Source organism: Pelophylax lessonae, assembly GCF_965119305.1.
Source record: "Pelophylax lessonae genome assembly, chromosome: 4".
Classification (NCBI taxonomy): domain Eukaryota; kingdom Metazoa; phylum Chordata; class Amphibia; order Anura; family Ranidae; genus Pelophylax; species Pelophylax lessonae.
Genome location: NC_138771.1, coordinates 577,709,197 through 577,723,291, shown reverse-complemented (window position 1 = coordinate 577,723,291; position 14,095 = coordinate 577,709,197). Strand labels below are relative to the sequence as shown.

The 14,095-nt window shown below is 44.7% G+C and overlaps 1 protein-coding gene across 1 annotated transcript in view; it reads right to left on the bottom strand.

Moving 5' to 3' along the window:
* The window catches only part of LOC309552797 (C-type lectin domain family 17, member A-like), a 58,056-nt gene that overhangs the window by 31,183 nt on the left and 12,778 nt on the right, over window positions 1-14,095 (bottom strand). The window contains exons 4-5 of the mRNA XM_082253711.1: window positions 10,931-10,972; window positions 8,778-8,819 (exon numbers count right to left, since the gene is read on the bottom strand). Coding sequence (XP_082109837.1) covers window positions 8,778-8,819; window positions 10,931-10,972 — 84 coding nt within the window. The remainder of the gene's footprint in view (window positions 1-8,777; window positions 8,820-10,930; window positions 10,973-14,095) is intronic.

Genomic DNA, 14,095 nt, shown 5'->3' with positions numbered 1-14,095 from the left:
TCTCTTTTAGGTCCCCTGAATACTTTTACCAATGTTCCTGCCCACTCCCCAGCCTTGTGTTCCAGTGTAATGGAAGAGCAGAACAGGCTGCAGTGATTGACCATTTGTAAAGCCAAAGCCATTGTGCCCCCCTGATGAAAAATGGTGCTTCTGGTTGTGTTTTACAAGGGTCAGCTGAAATATTTCATAGATGGGTGATTGAGGGAATCCTTATCCTGTTAAAGAGGGCCATACACTATCGGTTTTTTGAGGGGTTTTTTTTTTTTCATTTAGCCAGCGTCCCCCACCAGGACATTGTGTTGCTGCTGTCAGAATATGTTGATCGATGGGAAATTTTTCAACAAGTCTCATGAACATGTAACCCAGACTGTAGATGATAACTGCTGTGGAACTTCTTCCTTTGTTGCTGCTGTATAACCCTTCTGCAGGGTAGACAGGGTAAACTGCATACACATTATTATAGAGAGCAAGGGGGAGGTTGGGACTTTGAATGAGGTGTGTGAGGACAACTGGCACTTACTATAGTGTACATTTCCTAATATACACAGGCGGATCTGCAACATGGTGTCTCTAAGAATTATAATTACATTGTATTGAAAGCAGTGATCATACCACATATTATAGTGCTAAAAATTGAGAGCTGACTTGTCATAGATTATGATAAAACAATATATTATAAATAAACAGCTGCCAAAATGTCATATGGAGAATCAAACACATGACTGTTTTGGAGAAAATGCATCCTAAAAAGCTCAACCCGTTTCATGGAATATGTTCCACTTCCTCTGGAGAAGTTGCATTATGTAGAAAATTCAGCTCTGAATACAACACATAGTGTTATGGACAGTCCCTCTCTCCTATGTTCCCCTGTCCCAGTCAGTGTCTGCGGGTAAGTGTGTGATGCCCAGTACCTTCCTGCCAACAGTAGGTGGATGTTCAATGATTATCAGCAGGCAGGACTCGTTCTCTTTCTGGTAGTAATTAAGGTGCTGTGCTGTGCTCCTTCCAGCTGATCCAGTGTGACAGCCAGACTGTCCCTCGCAAGCAGCGGTCCCTGACTGCCTGTGCCTCCCGCACTGTGTCTTCATCCTCTGGGCCCCCTGTGAGCCTATCCTCCAGGCTTCCCATGCTGCTCTCCATCCCCGTAGCCCCTGACTGTGAGGCCACCCACTCGTTGTAGAGATCATGGTACTCGGAGCTGGGTGCTGTCATGAGCATCCTGCCCCTGCCCCGAGGCCTTCACTGACTGCTCCCCACCACCCAACCTAGACTCCTTGACTCGATGGGTCAGTCCGCCCCTGCCTCCACCCCTCTCCAAACACCCACAGTGGAGATGGGTGTCCGGCCGATCACTGCAACCACTGAACCTGGACTCCTGGAACCTGCCTGCACCCCACGCTACGCCACTGGCGGTGCCCCCGACTGACATGCGCTCTAGGCCAGCGCCTACCTTGCCTATAGGTAGCGCCAGCCCTGCGTCCACTGCTCTCCTGATATACATGCATGTGTGTTTGTGCTCTGGGGTGCACATCCTAATGCAATAGGCTTCGCACAACAATGAGTCACTGGGAAGGTATTAGGTATGCTGTGAACATCCTGGGAGTCCGAATTATGTTTGAGAACTACCCCTTCCACTGCTTATATTTAAGAGAAAGAAAAACAATTTTAACTGATAAAGATATGTGAGCCTAACAACCTCTCTGCCTTTCCTGAACTGAGGATGAATTGGCATACAGAGACCCAGAGAGTGAGCCCGGGTCTGGTAAGAATTTGTCCCACACAAGCTGACTTCCCTTCCTATTGTGATTGTTGATAATACTTTAAGGGTTGCACCATTGCCAGCCAAAACACTTACTCCACCTAACACTGACCAGCAAGGAGAGAGACTGTTTAGTTGTTCCAAATAACCTACATTCACTAGTTGTATATTGCGATATTGGATAGAAATATGAGTTAATTTTCTCTTTGTGTAAGTATATAGTCTTATTGCTTGTTGGTACTTTGTCTTACTACTTGATTTTCCTCAGGCTGTTCTGTTCAAATACATTTTTTGAAGAACCCCAAGGTGTGTCAGTAAGTGTTAGGGTGTTAGGTGAGCAAGGTTTGTCACCCCTAGGTATACAGAGACATTACAGTATATCCAGCTGCTTCTCTGGGGGGGTAGCGTTATTCACTCTTCCCACTGTCCACACACCCACACACCAGACACACAACAACCGATAGCCTGCAACCACCCAACGGTTTGTGTGCAGACTGGTCTGCTGGGCAACCACAAATACACAGATCTCTATCTGGCAGATTTGTGTCAGTTAAGCCCCGTACACACGTACCGATTGTCGGCCGTAAATATTCGGCCGACGACCGATCGGCCGATTGTAGGCTTGTTAGTATGATGCTTCCGACAGCGCATTTTCGGCCGAACAGAATCGGGTGTGCAAGCATTAAAATTTTTGTTGGCCAACACCAGAATGGCCGATTGTTCGCCAGTCAGTACAGATTTCGGCCGACAGACAGCAGATTTGCAAGACTGGGCATGCTCAGAAAAGAAAAAAGACAAGGAAAGTTAACCATCACATGACATCACTTCTGCAGTCGGCTGTTGTTGGCCGACAAAATTCGTGTGCAGTCTTTTGCAGTTTTCAACAGACACGACAGCCCTGGACAAAAGACGGCCGATCGTTCGGCCGACAATCGGTACGTGTGTACGGGGCTTTAGTTTACAATTTGCATGCATTTAGGGTGTGCCCCACAATATCTTTTTTGTTTCATGTATAGTCCTGACCAGACTTATGGGTGGAGCACCCCACTCTCCCACACCGAGACCTCATTAGCATTGTCCACCTGTTAGTAGTTACAAGAGGTGTCCCTTCATTGCAGTTTTAGCAGAGGAATCTGCAGCCTGCAAACTTCTCCCATGACGGGAGTGAGTATGCCCTATGGTTTTGAGAAGTGGGATTATCTTTTCTATGAATAGTGTAGGACCCAATGAAAATGGGGTACTTTGACGTAGTGGTGGTTTTAAGCACAGTATGGCCATATGGTGTGACCAAATCCCCACATTTACTTCATAAGAGCAGGTGTTTATAAATAGCCTTGCAAGATTTGAAAACAACTTTTTCTGTGTATGTGTGCGCTATTATATTGTTCAATTTGTATATTGGTCTTTTAGCAGCGCCAACCTGAGAATTGTGTGTTTAGGGTGTGCCCCCCAATATCTTTTTTGTGACAATTTGCATGCAATCTGCCAACACGAAGTGCAATTACATACAGATTGGCATGGATCTTATACTGGGCATAGACACTGAAATGCAACAATCTCTCCAGAGATATGAGCCCTAGCTAATGTAGCACCCTCTTAGGTAGGTGCTAGTGTTTATAGTTTTGGTTTCTCTGCATTACAGGGACACAGCCAGGTAAATCTAGGAGCTATCTGCTTAACAGAGAGCTGTGATTGTTAAATAGAACCTGCCTAGTGTGCTCTGATGCTGCTCATCCTGGCTTGATGTTTCACACTGATCCAATAGTAATACAGTGTATTGGACAGTGGGAGGGAATGATGCAGATGAGAACAGAGGATATCTGTATAGCACTGGCCAGTAGGCATGGAAGGTGCCCTGGTGCATGATGGGTGACTGTACTTATATCTGAGGTTCACATGTGGCTCCTGGTCTTCAGCTGGAGAGTGGGGTCCTGGAGGGAGGGGGGTGCTGCCCCTCCTTTGTACAGGCTGCCATGCGTCCTCAGGTGGTCGACCTGAGGGCCGAGGTTACAGAAGTTGCAACCCTGATGTCCGGCAGGAATGACTGGCAAGGGGGATATACCTGGTAGGATCTGTTTCTGGTTGCTGTAAATACAGATCTACATCTAGGGGTCTGTTCGGTGAGGGCCATCGCTTTATGCTAGTGAAGTCAGTGGACAGGTGCCAGTTAAAGAGGATACTCTGTAGTGTCCGTGTTCCCTGAGTCTGCTGCAAGAGTGTGCAAAGGACTTTTCTTCCATACAAATCTTGTATGGTTCAGCAGAGAGTCTGCTATCCAGTCAAATTTAGCGAGGCCAAGTGAGAGTTGTCCTCTTTTGTGCCTAGTTCAAGTTGGAGTATCCCACTAATCCTTTCTCATATCCACGTTCTACCAATAAATACAAAAAAACAAATTCCCTGGACTGATCCTTGGATAACGAGTGGATGAGTGTGCACCTGACAGTGTAAAAATACTACAAAAAATAAGAAATTCCGCCCACGGGTGTAACACGTACGGGGGGGAGGAGTTGTGTATGACGTCACCGCAGCCATCACATTGTTCTGATACATGCTGTTCCCATGCACTGGTATAGTGCTTTGTTTGTAAGATCAAATAGGCCCTGGATAGTTCTGTTGACTAGGTCATGGATAGGATTTCTGACACTAGTGCGTTTGTCCGATTGCGACAGTACTAATTACTGCCTGCCTGCCGCAATCATGCGCCATACAACAATTTGTGTGTTTCTCCTGGATTCTGCATATGCTCCAAATACAGATTTACATGTACATGTGTATGATCAGAAGGAATTATTTGTATCACTCTGCCACTAATAATTTAGCTTTTATGAGAGGTAAAATAGATTCCTTAGATCTGTTGATATCAATCAAAGCTTGCAGACATTATGGGGGCTTTGTAAATGTCCCCTGATAATTCTTGTAGACAAAATGGCTAGGACTTTATTTGAGGCTTCAGAAAGGTGGCAATCTGTTTACTCAGATACTTTATTTGGATCTTGGTGTCAACTCTATCTTAGAAGTTGATTCTGTCCTTTTCAAATGCTAATGACAGAACATATGTGTGAAGCACCCCCTAGCTGCATTTCTAGAGTGCTGGGATTTTTTATTTTTAGAGTAGGTAAAGTATTCTGGCTTGGCTGGCAGCCAAGCCTGTGTGTTTTTCTGGGTCAGGGTTGAGTGACTCAGGGAGAGCTGGTTGACTCACAGGCAGTATCTCTGAGATCTTCCCATACTTCTAGAAACTAGTAGAAGATTCTAGAATAATGGGAGTGGAGGTGAGGAGAAGTTGCCTGGAGGGTCCTGACCAATCCCCAACAGATGGGTGGGCAAGGGGGCTTAAATACTCAGGGTCAGCCAAGCTGTGGCAGTAGAGCTCAGGTGGAAGATAGACATGTAGTGTTAGGCTGTCAGTGGCCCTTGACGGTGCCCCATGGTCTGGGGGGGCAGACCTCGGGTCAGGGCTCAGGTGTGGAAGGGACCCTCTTAACGATGCACAGAGGTATCCTAACCAAAGGCATGGGAGCAAGTGGAGGACAGCAGGAGAACACTGCTGGTAAAATCTTCAGGAAGGAAGACAGCCAGGTGGGCTGGTACTTGTTACAATCAAGAGGACTGGGTGCAAGCAGTCTGGGATGGATGTAGAGTCAGTCTGGGAGGACTGTGGATTCTTAGCCAGAAGGGCTAGAGAAAGGGGCAGCTGCAGCCAGGGGAACTGACAGTGCCTGAAGAGGTGGTGCTGGGATCAGTAGCCATAGGAAGAGGACAACTGAGCACTAGGACTTTTTGCTACACTACCAAAAGGGCCCACGGTCCCTGCCTGCAAAAGGTATTTGCTACAGATCTAACTGAGCCCTACTTAGATCATCCAAACAGTGCCAACTGGTGCTGGGAGTTGTAGTATTACAAGGAAGATTGTGCTGGAGGTAGAATGAGAAGTGTATATACAGGCTGTATATAGTTACTGTATGTCCCTGAAGAGTTTTGCTACCTTGATCAAGTGGGCATCCCATAATACCATATTCCCTATCCAAGGTGAACACCCCTATTAAAATACTAAAACAAAGCTGTAAGAACTGTTTCTTGTCTCCAGAGTGCTGTGTCAAATTCTGTGTGCCTGGCTGTGCAGGGTGGGAGATACCTTCATTCAGCAGCGACTCCTGCATGGGTAGTACTACATGTGTATGACTAATTACTGTAAATACTGTATCTTTAATAACGCAGAATTAAAATATATCTACGCAGGCTCAGTAAATTGAGCTTGGAAATTTCTTTGGTTTTATTTGATATAGGTTGCCCTTCTAGTGCTCCTTGCTGCGAAGGCCATTTATAGGTGAGGACAGTGACTATTTGTGGCGGCGCTCCCTTACACCAGTGGGAGGATCCACCTTGCACAGCGTTCAGGATTATCATGCCCTCTCGCCATTTACGGCGCTTAGTGCGCATGTGCGATTCTTTTACGCTCTTCGCATGTGCCACATACGGTCCCAGGAAGGCATGTATTCAGTCGGGCTGAGTGCCGTCCTACTCTGTGGGTAGGAATGTCTCGGTCGGGATGCATATTAGGCTTTGGAATGGTCAGCAAGCTGGGAGGATCCAGACAGCGACACAATCAGCTGCATGGCGGGAACGCTCGGGGAGGCCACGGAGAGCGCTCTGTACCTAATTGGGGGTTTGGATCGATATATGCCCTATTGGATACCTATAATCTGAATACCCCTGTTAATGGATTCAAGGTAGGAGGAATATACATATAATGGCTTAGCCTTAGACCAAGTAAACAACTCTACGTTGAAAGTATATACTTTAACAATTACATTTATCTATCTCTATCCTAGGGCCATATATGCAATAGGGATTTCCTCGCTATAGGAACCGAGCACCAACTATATTACCGAAAGAGAGGATCTTGTTATTAATCCTTACAAGATCAATAGGGTAAGCCACTGTAAATAGCTTGTGGGGACGGGCTATGTCCCCTTGAAAGTCTATACCTTGAAGGCCTGCATATATTGCTCTGAAGTAGGATAAAGAAGCATTTAATGCATTAAACTAGTAAATAACCTTGTGTTAAATAGTGCATACTTTAATGGTTGCACTGTATTATAAGTTTATCTTAGGCCTTACACCCAGGAGGGCTCACCTCTTTACAGGAATTAAGTGAAAAAATGAAATAGTGCGCTTGCAATGTGGCATAGAGTGTATGCAACCAACACAATAAATCATATAGTGATACTGAATCACACAATGGTGATAAAAAACATAAAAAATAAATGCATCAAAAGTCCATTTAAAAAAGAAATCTCTCAAAAGGATGCATAAGCGTGATAACACACAAAAAGTCTTTTAAAGAAAGAAGTGTCTTCCAATTGGACCGATGTGAGATGACAAATCAGTGACACAAACGTGAATAAGATGGCCCCTTACCGACTGGTAAAAAGAGCCAGGTGCAATGAAATATAACCTCCACTTGTGCACAAAACTTGTCTGGTGTCACCCAAGTGATATGCGTGGCTTCTTACCAGAATTCTAAAGAGGGTAGGCCTGGAACCTCTGTTGGTATATGGGTAGTGTGGACAGTATCCAAAGTCAGCTTCTGACCATAAGGTATAGGTGTCTATCCCTTCCCAGGGGCGTATCACTCTCCTTTAAGGATGAGGCTGGATATAGCTGTCTCAAATGAAGCTCCCCCAAAGTGGAAAGGAAAAATGGCCAATAGTGCGTTACCCTTATTAAAAACACTTTATTAAAATGAAATATTGCACGTACATGGCATCAAATGGATAAGACAATAGGTTCCTGTAGCAGAACGTGTCTGCCTGCAGCGCGGTCCATGTGGCGTGATGGCGTGGCCTCCTACGCGTTTCTCTTTACTAGGCATCAGTTGGGACTGGAGCAGGATATTCTCTCTGCTTATCTGGGAGCAGGATCTGTAAGTTAGGTCTGGTCAATGTGCCCATTGTGTGATTCATATGGTCTGAGGGAGTGTCCCCACTGTGCCCAATGGGGAGGCACATTGGACAAGTGGAGGAAACCTGGCCAATGAGGACACAGGCTTTGATACAGCCCCAGGGATTGGCACAGACTGCTGTCTCGGGGGATTGTGGGGTGTAGTATTTAAAGCCAGGGACACATGTCTGGGGGTCTTTGGCTAGTGAGCAGAGTCCTGGAAGGAGGGTGGCAGCTGCCTCATCTTCTGCAGCAGTTGATGTATGGTCACAAGCAGTCGGCCTGGTGAGCCAGAAGGAAGGAACTGAACCCAGAGGTCCAGGAGAGCTGACTGAAAGAGTTGAGGCACTGGAGAACCTGGAAAGCAGTATCGTGAGTACAGAGGATTGTGCCTAAGGCCCTGACCAGGAAGGGGGCCACTCCGGAGTAGAGTAGTCAGTGGAAGGGTGTCGGCTAGTGGATAGAAAGGGGGGTGCCCCAAAGATAAGTACCTAAAGAAACATTTACCTCAGATTCATCTAGTGGCAAGATGAAGCTGTGGCCTTACCGCATTCTCAGTTAGCCCCTGCACCTTTAAGGAGGGATGGGCTCCTTGCGGCTCAATTATCCTCTACCTATCCATTATAATGCATTTGCTTCCATTGTGGAGACTCTTAGAAGTTAGAGTTAGGGACTACAGAAAATGGGGTGCTTTGACGCAGCCTGTAGCGTACTCTTGTATTTGCAAATATGTGTAGACTAAACCTGTTTTTAATGCATACTGTTAGACAAGTCAATTCAGTTAGATGCAGGCTGGTTGGTAAGATGAGCTTGGAAATTTCTTTGGTTTTATGTGACATACGTTGCCCTTCCAGGGCTCCTTGCTGCTAAGCCAGTTATAAGTGGGGGCAGTGGCCATTTGTTTATATCTACAAATACACTACTTCTACAGATCACATCTCAGCTACCGGCATAATTGCCCTACTCTTATATTTATGCTACATCTACGTTCACGCTTATGTTACAAGTATGTTTTTAAATGTGTAACCGATGAAAGCCATACATGAAAATATCACAGAGTTGTTTGGTCACTGACCTATGTTCTCCAGGTTATTCAGTTGATTCTTCTGTATTGTGTCTTCAAAGAGAAGAAATAAGAGTACATGAGACAAATTCACAGACACCGAGTAAAAGAAAGAAAGAATAGTGTACAACTAGCTAAAACAGATTTGCTATCAGCTTGCGTATTTATAACCAGTTTCTCACCTTTTGCAAACCAGTTGTCATCTCTATCTAAGATGTCCACTTTTCTGACCTTGAAAGAGTGTCTGTTTTCCTTAAGGTGTTTGAAGACTGCTGAGTTTTGATCCACAGAATTTGCCTTTCTATGCTGAGCTATCCATTTGTTAGAAGGCTGTTTTGTCACCTAACATTCAGGTCCTCACAGGGGCGTAACTAGAACCTTCAGGGCCCCAGTGCAAAAAAAAACAAAAAGGGCCCCCCCCTTCGAGTCCGGGGCCCTTTCCACTGATCCTAGAGCCCTTTACTTCCTTGACATGTTGTCAACCCCAGATGACCTTTTTTTTTTCTCACGGAGCACATTTTTTCCTGCATATCAGTGCCCCCAGAGTGCCCCCTTACATCAGTGTCTCCAAAGTTCCCCCTTACAACTTTCAGAGTGCCCCCTTACATCTTCCAGAATGCGTCCTAAGGTGGCACTTAGAGGATGAAAGGGTGCACTCTTGAGGATCTAAGGGAGCACTCTGGTGGTACTAACTTAGTACCTCCAGAGGGCCTCCTTAGATCCTTGAGAGTGCCCTCTTACATCCTCCAGAATGCCCCTTACATCTTCTACCAGAGTTCCCCCTTTGTAACTCCACAGTGCCCCCTTACATCCTTCTGCAGGATTCCCCCCTTAGTAACTCCAGTAACTCCCGTAGTACTACTGATGGTGCCTTCCACACTGCCACCGCCAAACCTGCCGCCTAAGTAGCAGCAGTTTCGATACAACACTACAGCACAGCCATAAGTGTTCAAACCGAGACAGCACAGATCGGCCGCCTTCCTGTCCACCGAGGAGGAATGCCAGTGCACAGTTGCAAGTGCGACCTTTGCGACTCTGGTAGTTCTGCCACTGGGTCCTCGTATTCCTCACTATACAGGACTGCATATACCAGGTTACTCTACTTGTGTTTGGTTGTTGGATTATTTGAAAGTACAAGCTTCTTTGTCAGTGTGGTACTGTAAATGAAAATCTCAGGTTTAAAAATGTTCCTGAGTTTTCCTGACACTTCCACCATAATTGGTATGACTGTATTGCCCTATGTATTCTGCTTTTCCACTCTGATGGTATGTTTTTTTTTTTTTTTTTTCTTAACCTTGTGGAAGTTTTAATGAATGCCTAGCCTGGAAAAACACAAAACCCTCCTGAAATGTCTGTTTTGCAGACCTCTAATAGCTCCTAGCTTAGATAGTGATCCAATGGGTGGTGAGATTTAGAAAGCAGATCCTGGTATATGTGGGTTTCCTGTAGACTCCAATGTTCAAGTCACCCCTTTCTTTGACATTGAACACAAAATTCAATAAGGGTCATGAGGAGCTTGATCAGCTTCAATAGAATGCAGGAGTGACAATGGGGATCTAATGTCTTCTTAAAGAAAACCTGTCACCTGCACTATTACAAAGGGGGCTTATCATTGTGAGAGCCATCATTCACAGTTAAGGGAAAAGTGCATCCAAAGTTCATTAAACTTTGTTCTGCACTGCTGTGACCTGTTTTCAGAAGACAGCGGGCTAAAGCCCACTGTCGGCTGACGTCACAGAGCCGGTCCAGGCTAGGGAAAGATCGCAACCTTATGGTTGGGATCTGCGTACATGCCTGGACCTGCACCCAGCTCAGCCTCTCAGGGAGCTACTATACTTCTCTTTTACCTTTGATCTCTACTGATAAAAAAAAATAGCGATGCCGCCTTTTAAAGAGTTGCCTATGGACCATTTCGGGTGCTGCCATTTTGCTTGTTTTACAGGAGCACACAATTTTGAGACTCACATATTTAGTATCTATTTACTCAACACAATCACCTATTTTGCTGGACATTCTGGTATTATGTTGTATTTGTGTGCACTAAAATGAATTTGAGTTTGAGTACTGAAAATATGGGTTTGATAAACAGTTGCGCTAATATCTTGTGACAAAATGTCAATAAAATTTCAGAAGTAGTTGGATAAGAATGCTTCTTAATGCCTTACCGTTGATTTCCATTTGTGATAATTCATTTGAGATGGTTTTATCTGGGAAGGAAATACAGAACAATATAAGTGGAGATAGAACTTATGTATATGTAGCCACCTTGTATTTTAGTGGGTGTCTAAATGTATCTTTCCTGGGTAATAATTTGCCTGGGACAATTGTCAGTTTCTCATTTGGCTTCTCTGCAGTGTTTCAGAGTTGCTGCAGTACCCTACTGACACCACTAGGTGTAACTGACACCTAAAGTGGATGTAAACCTGATTCATGAAATTTAACCTAGGCACATATCTCTCCATAGCCATAAGTTTGTGTCTTTCTGCTGCTCCGTTCTTCTGTTATCACCGTGATAACTTCTGACAAGTTCTCCGACACTGGAGATAAAAGCAGCTAAAAATTTGTGTCAGGGTGGGTGCTATAAACAGATTAGCAGAGAGCTGATCTATTCACAGCACAGCTCTGCAAGCATCTTCCTTCTTCTGCCTATGTGGAGGGTTTGTGTGTGTTTCTTTCCAATCAGCTGTCAGACAGTGTATGCCAGGACTAAACTCCCACAGCTGAAACAAGAAGAACAAATTGTAACATGGTGTTCACTTTTTAAAGAATACAGCAAGCTGAAGACAGCAGAGATCCACCTTAAGGCTATAGGAATGGAGCAAAGTAAATCTTTGGCTATTAAGCCATTAAGTCCCTTCTGGCCCCGCACTAGTAATTTCTTTCAATATGCATTATGCCATATATTCCATATTAGGGAGTGTATGGTTTGGTTGGCAGCATGGTCAGACAACATGGCTTGCTTAGGGAGGGTGAACTGGGGCTGCGAGATGTATCAAACCTACAAACCTAGGGGGATCTAATCATGAGAAAAAATATTCCATAATGCAGCGTATGTTCTAACAATGAGCAGCAGAACACAACCTCTTTTAAAAAAGGCTCAGGCAACCTGTAGAGGTTAATGAGTGGAACTAAGTTCCTGTGCTCTTAGTATATGACAACCTGAGGATCTCTGTGAACCCTGTCACTGCATTACTTACTGTAGTTTCTCAGCAGATGCAAGGGAAATGGATAACCTACTTTTTTGTGTAGTATTTGGCAGCAGGTAATTACTAATTTGCATGCCTAACTAACAGCTACTGTAAGGAAAGAAGAAAAAAAAGATATGAGGGGAAAAAAGGAAGAAAAAGAAGATAAAGACAGGGTGTAGTATGGTAAGCAACGGGTTAAGTTGCTGTCTGCAAAATGTTACAATTATGTATATGTCTGGGAGCTGGGTGTGGCTGAAGTTTATTTGCATGCGTGATGTTCAGTGAATAAAGAAGCAACCTGTACAGCCTGGTCCGTGTTAATACACTACATTTTGGCGAAGAGGATGGCTAGCTTCCTGGATTTACCGGCTATCTGGCAAAGTCTTGTGATTTTGGGACTGTAACTGAGGAGATAATCAGAGATCAGGTCATAGAGAAATGCACATCTGTGCACCTCAGGCGGAGATTATTGAGAGAACCTAGTCTCACACTTACTAGTCTGCAGGAGATTGCAAGAGCCATTGAACTGTCTGAGCTCCAGGCTCTGCATATTGAAACCAAGGACACTGCATCTGTCAATACAGTCTCCAAACCTACCTATAATAATAGGAATATCTGGAGTAGGAAAGAGAGTTTTCCAAAGAGGACTTTACATGTAACCTGCAGTAAATGTGGCAGAGAGGGACACACAAGTCAGGACTGCACTGTGGTACAGAATAAAATGTGCTATGCTTGTGGAAAGACAGGTCATTTTGCAGCTGTGTGTAGAAGTACACCCAGAGATAACAAAACCAAAGGACCATCAGCACAAGTAAATGTTATAGCTGAGGATAAAGAGAGTGCTCCTGACTGTAAATTTATATTCTCCCTGTGTTCTCTGCAAGCTGGGACATTAACCATTAAGATTGGAAATACAGATGTGTCAGTGTTGATTGACTCTGGAGCTACATGCAATGTTATGGACTTAGCTTCTTGGCACAGTCTTAATGGCAGAGAAAATCACCTTAAATTGTGTAACACCACTAAACAGATTTATACTTATGGCTCCAGTACACCACTACAACTTAAAGGCAAATTTTATACCTCTGTTCAAACACATGAGACTGGTCCTCCATTGCAGACCGAATTCTATGTTGTAGATGGCACAGGGTCGCCTCTGCTTGGTCGTCAAACCACAATGGCACTAGGGGTGTTAAAGATTGGCCGTGATGTAGGCAGCGCAAGAGTGAATATGGTGTCTCCTGCTATTTCTGCATTGACAGAGGAATTTAAAGATTGCTTCTCTGGGTTTGGAAAATTAAAGGATTTTCAGTTGGAGCTTCACATTGATAAACATGTAAAGCCTGTTGCACAGCCAGTACGCAGACTTCCTTATAGCCTGAGATCACCTGTTGAGCACAAACTGGCAGAGCTGCTAGACCTTGACATTATTGAACCTGTAGAAGGACCCACTCCATGGGTATCGCCGTTAGTTGTTGTACCAAAGGGCACAGATATTCGGATTTGTGTGGACATGAGATGTGCTAACCAAGCTGTGCAGAGAGAGAGACATCCAATTCCCACTATTGAAGATGTTCTACATGCAATGAATGGGGCAAGTGTCTTCAGTAAACTGGATTTGAAATGGGGTTATCATCAGATTGAATTGACCCCAGCATCTAGAGTCATCACTACATTTGCAAGCCATAAAGGTCTTTTTAGATACAAGAAGTTGATGTTTCAACTGAGGCCTATCAACATGTGATTCAGCAGGTGCTACATGGTTGTGAAGGCACGCATAACATTTCCGATGATATAATTGTGTGGGGAACGTCAATTACGATGAACGTCTCCGTGCAGTGCTAAATCGCTTGAAGGAGAAAGGGTTAACATTAAATGAGAAGAAGTGCACATTTCAAATGAATAAAATGACTTTTATGGGCCATGTGCTGTCTGACAGGGGCATTGGTCCGGAGGACTGTAAAATTAAAGCTGTGTCTGATGCCAGAAATCCTGAGAACCCTGCAGAAGTACGCAGTTTTCTTGGGCTAGTGAATTACTGTGCCAAGTTTATTCCAGATATGGCGACTGTCAGTGAACCTTTGAGATTGTTGACTCGCAAAGCAGTCCCTTGGAAGTGGGGCCTTTTGGAACAAGGTGCAT